Source organism: Cuculus canorus, chromosome 1 (assembly GCF_017976375.1).
Source record: "Cuculus canorus isolate bCucCan1 chromosome 1, bCucCan1.pri, whole genome shotgun sequence".
Lineage (NCBI taxonomy): Eukaryota > Metazoa > Chordata > Aves > Cuculiformes > Cuculidae > Cuculus > Cuculus canorus.
Window position 1 is genome coordinate 74269573 of NC_071401.1, and position 12294 is coordinate 74281866.

Here is a 12294-nt window from a genome sequence, read left to right on the forward strand (position 1 = left end):
AAGAAATTTCATATGAAATGAAAGATTAAAAGTGTATTTCCTTTAGTCAGCCAAATCTTAGTAACAGTGCTAAAAGCATGCATTGATGCTTTTGAGGAAACTATACAAAACTTTGTTTAAAAACACAGACTGTCATGTTGGTGGATTTTATGAAATAAAAGGCTTAAATACATTGAAATCTTGACCCATGTGAGATAACTAATACATTTCTTATTGACTTCGGTGCACTTAGATCTTCACTTGCAGTTCTTTACCTACAGTGAGTTACAAGAAAAGCAATGTATATACTACCATTACATCATCGTGTTTCAGCCTGACGCTCTAAATGAGTTTTTAAAGTTTTTCGAAGTCTGAGAATCTAAAAAATATTGTGAAAATATTTCACATACACATCGAGACAATATTTTATATTACAGATGAACTCCTTCTTCTCCCTTGTATTTGTTATATTATATAAAGCATTCCAATACTTTCACCTGCTTTTGAAAGACATTAAGTCAAACGTAAAGTTTCTGATTTCAGTGAATAAAATCCTTATGATCTAAGCTGACAAGCGCACTCACGTATATCGCATAACAAATTTTAAACAGAAAAAAACAATTAAGAAATGGACATTATGGGCAATATCCAGTAGAGTCCTTCAGATATAACCCATCACAGGATCTAGAGCATAGATATCAACAGCATAAAAAACTCCACCGTTTTGACTGACTTGGTTCTCCAGAACATGAAGAAAATGAAAACAAAGAAGAAGTGGTGTCTTTCCACTCAAATATTTTTTGTACAGATTTAGGAGTGCTTCAGAATTCCAACAGTCTCTTTCCACTATTTTTTCATTTCTTTTGTGGACATTATATTTCCTTAACTGCTAAAAAAATTACAGAATTTATGTCTTTGTAAGAGGTTTTATCATAACTTAATAGGCAAGTATAGCACAAAGTATAGGCAAATGAAAATAACCAAGAAAACTTCAGCAGCATCTAATTACAATAACAGCCTTAATTGACCAATACCCCAAGTCCTTTTCCACCAGGCAGCTTCCCAGTCATTCATCCCCAGGCCTATAGTGTTGCATGTGATTGTATAGGCATTCGTTCCTGCAAGATTAGGTTTTTGACAGAGACTGCAGAGCAGGTCAGCACATCCTTTGAAGCATGAGTAACCAGTAACTTTCATTTTGTCCCTTTAGAATTTATAGTGAAATTCTGTAGTTGTGAGAAGAACTGTAACGCTAGATTTAAATAGATTTGCCAATAACAAAGACAAAACGGCAAGAGTTTTATAGCAAGAGTTGTATTTTTTCTTTAATCAGTATATACTATTGTGGTTGTTGAAGGAAGCTTAAACTCCACTTTAACTTCACTTTAACTTTAAAAACTTTCTTTTTTTTAATATAATTTTATAGTGACAATTGCTTAATCTCAGGTTACTTCATCAGCTCATTACACCTCTTTTATCCCCAACCAAGACAATGACAATAAGGCAATACTTTCAGTTTTATACCAGTTTATCAGTGTCATTGAATTGATTTCTGAATTTAACAATATAAAATCCATGAGTTTAATAAAAAATGAACAATAGGTGCTAGACTATACTCCAAAGCTTTTAATTCACCAAGCCTACTTTATAGGTATATGTTATGATGCAATACGACCCTAACATTGATTTCTTCTTGTAAACTTTCAGACAAAATCTCCAGTGTACTAACAAATCCAAAATACACTTAATTACAGTTCCAGTCTTATTAAAAAAAAACAAACCAAACCAAAAAAAACTAATATGGTCAAGACTTGCTGCTTTTAAAGTACAGATTTTCATTATTGCCTTTCTGCAAATTGTGAAATACTAACAGGATAGAGCAGGGCAAGGCAAGGCAGGGCACAGCAGGGTAGAATAGAACAGAACAGGATAGAGTTCAGCTGGAAGGGACCCACAATGGTCAGTCAAATCCTAAGCAGTTCTTTTACAGCACACACTGTTTCACTACACTGATGTTTTAAATTGCAAACCAGGCAGTCAGTGAAGTACACAAAGTTAAGGTTCTCAGTAACTTGCAGAAGTGCTGATCCTCCTTGTAAACTGACCCCTGATTTATGCTACACTGCCTAATATGATCATTTATAGAGAGCTGTAATTGCATGTGGATGTAAGTTCTACTAAAAGGAGTCCAGTCTTTTCAGACAGTGTACTTAAAATGGATGCTTATTGCCGGAAGGAGAGATAGAGAAGAGACAGACTATTGTTATCTGCATGATGTGGAATCCTAAGAGGAAGAAAATGTTAAACTGCAAGTGGTCTTCAAAATGCTAAGTCAATTTTGCAATTTTGAACTCTGAGTGCGTCTCATTTACTGCAGTAGATGTTTCATTTAACTCTGCCTTCCAATATACCTGATTCATGTTTCTAGAATTCACCTCTGGTTTTGCCTTTAATAGCTCACTGAAGAACACTGCGTTCATATTTGAATATGAAAACTTTTTTGAAGATTTTATAACACCAGGACTGAACTTAAATGCATAAAAAGGGCTTTGTGTCTTTTATTGTTTTGGTTAGGTGGGGGGAAGTTGTTTGGGCTTTGTTTTTTGTTTGTTTATTTATTTATTTTTCCCCCAAGGGGGAGTAATTTGTCAGATTTTACTTCTACTGTTGCACAAGCTAAACAGGGATTCAATATATTGAAGTCTCACCATGAGACAGACAGTTCAGGTCACATCTCTGTAAAACAATATTAAACATAAATACCTCTTCTGCATTTTTTCTGCCAACATAATCCTGTAAAGGGCACTAGAACAATGTCTATAGCAAGGTTGCAGATATGTTAGTTCTTCTTAAAGAATATCCATGAAGGCTAAGATCGTAGATAATGAAGAGGAATTGAGCAGTATCTAGACTGAGTGAGTCAAGTCATTCAAATCATCCCATTTTCTGTAATACAGGAACGTTTTTTGAATTAGGGTATCTGTTTTGCCTAGTCCTCCCAGTCTGCTGAATTTTCATCATTTCAGTTAAATAATTCCATAAATAGTTTAGGAATTTTAAAAATTCAACTCAACTGTTGAATAACTTAAACCTATTTTAAAGAAAAGTTATCATCCTACACAGTGCTCAAAGCATGGGGTGGAGAGACAGCAAGATTTAGTACTTCTGTGTGTTACGGTATTGAATTTATCAAGATACAGGAGCAGTGTCTTGCACTGGGACAAGGCAGCAATTTCCTGTAGCTCCAGCAGTGTTTTCAGTCATTGCTAGTATGAGGTATGATTATAAGGAGAAACTGCTGAGCTGGGCAGAGACAGGATCCTCCCAAACACTAAAGTGCACAAGAAATTAAACACAGCAACACAGCACTCCACTTTTTGAATAGCATCCACTACAACAAGTAAAAAAAAAAAAAAAAAAAAAAAGCCACCAAACCCGAATCATTGTCTTTTATTGCCCTAAAAGGATTCTGTCCATGAAATATATTTTGATAAATGCAAACTTACATTCGCAGGAAAAATATGGCCTTTTATATGGCACGAACTACCCATATTATTGCTGCATATGTGTTTGGGGGGTCTAGAAATCCAAGGAAGAATAATACTGGAATTACTTTTATTCAAAGGATAGAGAGGGATAATTAAAAAGTTGGAAAGTCTTGTGCCCAGCTGTGTGCTATCTTGCCATGGTGTTACTTGAACACAGAGAGGGAGAAGAGGTACTTATTCCCAGAGCAGCTCTGCTGGTCTCATGAGAAGGGTAGGTGAGAGTGGGACAGTGCTGGTGGTCCCTTGCCTCAGTTCAAATCATGGGAAGAGGTATATATCTGGCCCTTGGGGAATGCCAGCTACCAGGGCCACCACAAACAGGCTGTGCAAACAGGGATGGCATAGGCTGTGAGCAGCACTGGTAGTTTGTATGGCAGTTTGAGAAAGCAGGACACGTGGATAGGGCTGCCCACTGCCTGCAATAGGCTTGCTGCCTGCACTGAAGGGATTTATCTGACCAAGTAAGGCAAAAGGCTCTTCACCAACAAGCTGGCCAGACTTACAGTAAAAGCTTTAAACTAAATTTAACAGGGGAAGGGGATAGAGTTTGGGATAACAGAGAAGATCCAGGAGCTGATGATATATTAGGAGCCAGGAGGGAAACATGTATGAGATGCCCCAAAGAAATTAGGGCATTTTCCTCTAAAAAGGTGACATGATGGATAGCCCAACCGAAGTGTGATTTTATCAATGCATGCAGCATGGGTAACAAACAAAAGGAGCTATAATCCACTGCGCACCTAGAAAGCTATGATCTAATTACTGTCCTGGAAACACATTGGGACAAATCACACAGTTGGAGCACTACAATTGATGGCTTTAAACTGCTCAAAAGGAACAGACATGGAAGGAGAGGTGATGGTGAGGGGTTACCATTCATATAAAAAAATGGATTGATTGCACATAGCTATCTTTGAAAAAGAGTCATGAACAGGTTGAGAGCTTAAAGGTGAAAATTAGAGGCCAAACCAAGAAAGGAAACCTTGTGTTTGGTGTTTACTACAGGCTACCCAACCACGGGTAAGATGATGATGAAGTGTTCTTACTTCAGTTACAGGAAACATCACACTTGCAGGTTCTGATCTTGCTGAGGAGTTTCAATCACCTTGACATCTGCTAGAGAAGCAGCACAGCAAGCTGTAAGCTGTCCAGGAGACTCGTGGAGCATGTTGAGGACAAATTTTTAACCCAGGTGATAGAAAGCCTAGGCAGAGGAGAAGCATTACTGTACTTCTCGCTTACCAACACAGGTAAAGTAATAAAAGCAGTCAAGACTGGTGGCAGCCTGGACTGCAGTGATCATGCTCTGGTGGGATTCACAGTCTCAAGGTCTCAAGGAATAGGGCCAAGGTGAAGAGTGGGGTTGGGAACCTGAATTTTAGGAGAGTAAACTTTCGGTTATTTAAGGAATTACTAGATGGGAACCCTTGAAAACTGACCTCAAGATTAAAGGTGCAGAACAGAGCTGGTAGCTCTTTGAGGTTCATTTTCCTTAGAGTGTAAGAGCTCTTGATTCACATGTGCAAGAAATGGGACGAGGAAGGAAGGAGATTGGCATGTGTCAGTAATAAGTGTAAGAAGGAAATGCACAGCCAGTGCAATCAGGGACGTGCATCCTGGGAAGAACATATGTATGCTGCCTAGGTGTGTAAGGATGGGAGCAGAAAAATGAAGGCATAGTTGGAGCTGATTTTGGAAAGTAATGTGAAGAATGATAAGAAGGGATTCTACAGATACATTGCTCAGAAAAGAACAATGTATTCTCCTAAATAAATAAGACAGAATTCATGAAAACTGGTATGGAGAAGGCTGAAGTACTCAATGATTTTTTTTCCCCTCAGTTTTTAATGGTCATCTTTCTTCCCACATCTGTCAAATACCTGAACCTAAAGGCAGAGACTGGGGGAATGAAGTCCTTCCATTGTAGGAAAAGATTAGGTCTGAGATGACCTGTGGAACCTGAATGTACACAAGTCCATAGGACTCAATTAGATGCATCCCAGGAAAATAGTAGGTCTTGACGGAAACAGCGTATGTAGCTGCTGAGCCAGTTTTATTGTGTTTGAAAAATCATGGCACAAAGGGGAAATCCCATGTGAAAAGAAAAGGGAATATCAGACCAATTTTTTTAAAGGGTAAGAAGAAGGATCCTGGGAACTACTGACTAGTCAGCCTCACCTCTATGCCCAGTAAAATCATGGAATAGATCCTCACAGAAGTTGTATCGAAGCACATGGAAGACAGAGAAGTAATTAGAGACAGCAACATGGCTTCACCAAGGTTACTTTGTGCCTGGCTAATCCTGTGGTCTTCTGTGATGAGGTGACTGCATCAGGAGGCAAGGAAAGAGCAACTGATGTTATCTACCTGGATGTTTTTAAGGCATTTGATACAGTTGTGTATAAAGTTCTTGCCACTAAATTGGTGAGATATGAGTTTGATGGATGGACTGTTAAGACAAATAAGGAACTAGCCAGATGGCCACATCCTAAAGAGTTACAGTCAATGACTCAATGTCCAAGCAGAAACCAAAAGCCACTGGTGTCCCTCAAAGCTCCACAGCAGTTCTACTTTACATCCTAATTAATGACACAGATAGTGGGATTGAGTGCACTCTCAGCAAGCCTACAGAAAGCACAAAGCAGCGCACTTGGTGTGCCAGACAGGAAAGATGCCATCCATAGGGACCTGGGCAGCCTTCAGGAGTTCAACAAAGCCAAGTGCAAGGTCCTGCACCTGGGCTGCAGCAATCCCCGGTATCAATAAGGCTGCAGAATGAAAGAACTGAGAGCAGCTCTGATGGGAATGGCTTGGGGGTACTGGTGGATGAAAAGCTAGTCATAAGCTAGCAATATGTAGTTGCATCCCAGAAAGCCAACTGCATCCTGGACTTTGTAAAAACAAATGTGGCCAGCAGGTTGAAGGAGGTGATACTCCACCTCTACTCTGCTCTCACGAGACCCCACCTGGAATACTGTATCTCGTTCTGGGGTCCCCAGTACAAGAAAAAGAAGAACCTATCATAGTGAGTCCAGGAGAGGGCCATAAAAGTGGTCAGAAGCCTACAATACCTCTAACAAAGAAAGACTGAGCTGGGGTTGTTAAGCCTGGGCAAAAAAGGCTCCCAAGAGACTTTGCTGCAGCCTTTTAATACATAAAGGGGACTCATAAGAAAAATGAGAGACTTTTTACCAGGGCCTGTAGTGACAGGACAAGGGGTAGTGGTTTTAAAGCAAAAGAGGGTAGATTTAGATTAAATAAAAGGAATAAAATCTTCACCTTGACGGTGGTGAGACACTGGAACAGATTGCCCAGAGAAGTTGTGGATGTCCCACCACCAGAATTGTTCAAAGTTAGATTGGATGCAGCTTTGAGCAATCTGATGTGGTGAGACATAACCTTTTCCATGGCAAGGGTGTTGGTCTTTATGATTTTGGAAGATTCCTTCAAACCAAGCCTTTCTGTGACTATGCAGTTCTTATAGATATTCTATCTACTGTTGTTAATGACACAATTAAGAAGGAAATTAAAAGTGTGCCTCAAGGAATAGAACTAACATTTATGGCAAGTATAACATCCAGTATCTAGTTTTATTCAAGTGATCCTTTTCCAGAGGAAGAAAAGATATATATAAAGAGAGGATCTTCAGTAACTTATCTCTGTGATCAATTCAAAGCATATTCCTCCATCACAGGATGTGATAATAGTAATAGAATTACACATCTCTGTCATTAAATTCATATTTGTATATGGTCTCTTATGCATAAACTTACAAATAACTGGAACACATCAGATTTACAGAAAGAAATATACCTTTCAAAAAGAAGATAATCCAGACTACAAAAAAATGCATATAAATCCTATCAATCCTAAAATTGTATGTTATAACATTTAAATTAATTGTTTTAAATTTTTATGAATGATCATGTTTGCTTTCCATATAGTTGTTTACCTGAAGAAATTTGTGTTTTCTCTTTTTTTTTTACCTGTGATAAAAAAATACATGGAATTCACCTAATGTCTTCCAATGTCTACGAAGAACCTAATGAGTTGTCAAGGATCATATTTACATTTCACCCAGGAAGAAAAAAATGAAATGCCCATAAAACACAACTCCTCTGAACTTTTTAAAATGCTATATGCATATTCTGAATGTCTTCTGTGTTTCTAATTCAAATATAGACTTCTCATAACAAAGAGTAAATTCTATACTGTCTCAAAAGTTAACACATGCCAGTGTTGAGAAGCAGTATTTAATGCCAAATACAACACTGTATTTTTAGTAATCCATTTTAAATCCTCATAGTTATTACTTTTCTGTTTCTTACATAAACACCTCTGTATTTATGCCACAGTGCAAAAATATAGCAATCTGTCTCTTTCTCAACTTTTTGTTTATTTTCAATGTAAATACATAGAATAGGAGTTCATCAATGCAAATTCCGCATTCTTCCTTTATATTGATATAAGGCAGCTGGACAATGAAACATTTTATACTACCTAAGTCACCTGTATCCTTCAACAAAATCAGTTTTAAGGAATCATCAGAAAACCTTTTCAGAGATCCATTGAACAACCTTGTGTAAAAATAAGTAACTATTACCAAGTTCCTGGATATATACTTTGCTTGACAACAAGAACAGTTCTTTTTTTTAAGAACCTTGAGTTCTTCACATATATTTACTTCACTTGGTTTTGGGGTTTTTTTTCCCTTTTCTGGGGATGTTTTTGTGTAACAAGATTGCATGCATAAATATACAAAAATATCCTTTTATATTCCTTGTTTCATATTTAAATCTGATTCTATCATGAAAAAAACATCTTTTGTATTTAAACAAGAGTAAAAATCAAGGACATGAAAAACATTCTCTGTACTCTGATGAGCTAGAACATTGCTGAAACACATTAAAGACATTGGTAGATAACTCAGTAAATGAAGTTTCCTGTGTTCTGAAATAGTATATGCCAAGAATAAAGATAAGCTTTGCTATAAAGAAAAATAGGATTAAAGATCTCTGTAAAAGCCATTCTACATCAAAGAACACACAAACGAAATTTCTGCACCTTACCTTGTGTATCTAAAATGCTGGAAATAGGAGAATTTGAGCAGTCTATATGCTATGCTATGCAAACAATCTGCTTTTTCACTAAGATAAAAAAATATTAATAATATTTGCTATAATTAATTATATTTTGACTTAATTTTCTGTGGAAAGGTAGAACTTGAATAAGTAAGCTTTCATTTGAAGAAAAGCCTGGTACATGCAAACATGCAAGAGCTGGAACAACAGAGAAAGTAGAAAAGATCTTTGGTCTGTTGTTATGGATCTGAGGTTATTTTGTTATTCATTCTAATGCTGATAGAGGAATATTTATAATGCAAGTAAGATGCATCGCTTGTTCTTGTTTGAGAGATAGAAGTATTAATTTCTCTCACCATTATAATTCACAATTATGGAGTTCCTTATATATAGGAAGATAATTTTACATCACTCCCTGACACCCATTGACTTCATATTACCTGCAACATAAATTCCATCAGTGCATATAGCCTGTTTTGTCTGTATTACCTCTATATCTTCTGCCCTAAAAAACAATTTGCACACAAAAATAATGAATATAGATAGACAGTAACGATTTCCCTCTTCTTACCATTATCACCTGTTTTGAAACTGGTGAGTTCTCATTCACGATGGTTTTTTTTTTCACACAGAATTGAGAAGATTTTAATAAGAAAAAGATATAAGTTCTCAAAGCTTGTTAGATCTGAGCAAGAGCATGACTAATTTAACATAAACCAGTGCCAACATCATTATAAATACCCAGGTGTTTTTGTCTATGGTGAAGGCATCTGTCAAAAAGAACGCAGCCTATCCCAGTTTCCATAAAATACTGAATAGAATTCAAAATCCACCAGCAAGAATGTTCTGCTTTAAAAACAAAACTGACCCAAGGATCTGTGAATGATAAACAAATTAAACAAATTAAGGCAATATTTCTATGCAATTGGTGATGAAGAAAAGAGTCGCTTACCTAAAACTCCCAGCCTGTAATTGAGAGTGACAACAATGACATTTCCATAACTTGCGAGAATGCTGCCATCAATCATATTGCCAGTACCCTCCATGTAAGATCCACCATGGATGTAGACCATAACGGGTTTCTTGCTGTTCTGATCATGAATGTCTGAAAAAATTCAAGTAAAGAAAACATAATAGAGTAATAAAAAATAAGGAAATATGGCATTAGTAACTTATAACATTGCTAAAAATATCCTCAATTATTTCCTGTATTTTCAACGTCTTCACCATTTCCTTAATCAGCTAGCTTACACAGTTCAGGATCATCCTACAATTCTAATATTTATAGTTTGAATATTTATCTCCATTTCTTCAAACACTATTTCCTCTGAAATGCTCTCAGGACACTTGAAATGCCTTCAATATTACAAGGAATTTAATTTTAATACAATGTCTGAAAGCCTACACAGAAAAATCAAATCATGGAATAATCGTTCCTCTTTTTAGAATATTCTGATTAAAATCTATGTCCATTTAGAAATCTCTATACCTTTAATAATAAAATTACAATAATGATCTATATTTTAGCATTCCTCACCGAGACATAATTGTTGAAATCATATTCCCAATAGTTCAGTCAGAGATAATATCACGAAATCAAATTGTTCTGATAGAAGTAAATATAGTAAACCGTTCCTTCTTTCAAATAGCCTATGAGTTAACAACCAAAGAGAATTTAATGTGAATTCATGGCCCAGATTTTTTTTGTATTTAAATCAAACTATCTACTTTTCCTTGCCATGGTAGCTAAGCATTAAAGAACAGCCTTGAACTAATGTTCCTGAGTGGCATGGCTGATCTTCTGTATACATAGAAAAGCTCTTGACTACTTTCAAACAGGTAGTTGGGGGTTTTTTGAAAGTTAAACTATACTACAGAGTGAATTAGAGGAGTTATAAAGATACACTTATCAATATTTTTGAGTATATTTAGGACTGTATTAATCTCTCTTTCTCTAATGACCAAAAAAGTTAGGTTCCTGATCCCACATATGGTTCAGGCCACCTAAATTAGGAACATATGTTCCCTACAGAAACAGTGGGAACAGTGGCTAAGCTCTTTTAAAAAGCAGAGGAAATTTGGTAAGCTTCTGTCAGATAATCACACTTTTTATGAATAATTCAGTCTATTTGCATGTGAAATAGGAGTACTTTTTTCAATCATATAGTACAACATATAAGGGAAATCAGAGTTTTCAACTACTCAATTAAGACTACAAAAGAGAAAAAAAAGCAAGTAGTGTTGTCTTTTGGGTAGGGTAGGCATATAATGAAGAGTGAAAAAGGGAAATGGAGGAAGAAAACACTGACATAACTACCTAGAAGTAAGGGGCGTGGGTTTGAAAGCCTTCTAAAAATCCTCTCTCTCTTTAGAGCTGTTAGGGAATACTCTAAGATATCAAAAATGTGATCAGCAATAGAGGCAACAAATATATATTATTTTGTATATGTGGAACTAATCTGAGCATACTTAAAGATAATTTTTATGACTATGGACCATTTTTGCTTTACTTTACTCATATGTATGCACTGTCCTAAATATCAAAAACTGTCATCTGAGTGCAAGGAATGGATGTTCAGGCTCCAATATACACCCATCTAGTTGTTGGTTTAAGGCTTGTTGTAGAATCTGCCTTCTTTATGTAAAAAGATATACACTTTACGTATCATATTTTATGTGTTGTAGTGGAGCAGCAGAACAAAAGGTTTTGTGATAAGATCGTCTTAACTGTTGTGACTATAAGCCTAATGTAGCCATTAAACAGATCATGTAAAGCAATGAGGTGGGGTCTGGTGTCTGTATTTTTTCTATTCTCAGCATTTTCAGCAAAGTACATGAAAGTTACTTCTGTGAAGGCACAGCTAAGCCTTCAAAAAATGAAAGCAACAATTATTTGACACAATTATTTGTGTTCCTGAATTAACTTTCCCTTCTCTCTCCAAAGTGTCATGGCATGATTTGTTGTATTTAATCTTTCCTTATTACATAGCTCTACCCTCAGGGTTGAATCTTCACTACTGAAGTCAATGGGAGGTTTCCTCTTCCCCTTCAATGGGAACATGATTAGCTTCAACATACAGGAAGCGAGCTCCATGTTGTATGAGCTTTCATCTAAAGTGGATGTCCTTGTAAATCATGAAACCCTAACATTTTACAGTTTTTTAAGAAGTCTATAGTAATTCATTCATAATCCAATATCTGTCTTAAGGTTTTTTTAAATCAACTTCAGTTTTGCTTGTCACTTACCATTTGCTTTAAAAATAGCTACAGAATTTAATGTAGAAAATGATGATACCACAATTTGAAAAAAAGGATGTGTTGCACAGAAATAGGAAGGTGATACTCCGAAAATAACAGAGTAATTTTTAAATATTCTGTACTGCATTTTTTGTGTTATAAGGAATAGTGTAATCAGCAATGATGAAGGTACAGTAGAGGGCAACCAGCGTGAATCAAAGACCAGAGGTTTTTGTTATGGTATTTTATGCATGAATAGCTACAACTGAGTTGAACTCCCAGAAAAAGAGGAGATATCGTCCTCACTACAATATGTGTGGCTCTAAGTGGAACACAGAGGACAAATGTTTCAAAGTTATTTGAACTAGTGTCAGACAGAAGAAAACAGGAAAAAATATATAGCATAACACTTCAGATTCTCCAAGTGTGAAAGGATTAAGAAACACATT

General features: G+C 36.2%; 1 protein-coding gene across 2 annotated transcripts in view; it reads right to left on the reverse strand.

Annotated features, from left to right (window-relative positions):
- The window catches only part of NLGN4X (neuroligin 4 X-linked), a 119268-nt gene that overhangs the window by 66601 nt on the left and 40373 nt on the right, over positions 1-12294 (reverse strand). For both annotated transcript variants that reach the window (XM_009565983.2, XM_009565985.2), the window contains one exon: positions 9561-9713. In XM_009565983.2, the coding sequence (XP_009564278.1) occupies positions 9561-9713 (153 nt within the window). The remainder of the gene's footprint in view (positions 1-9560; positions 9714-12294) is intronic.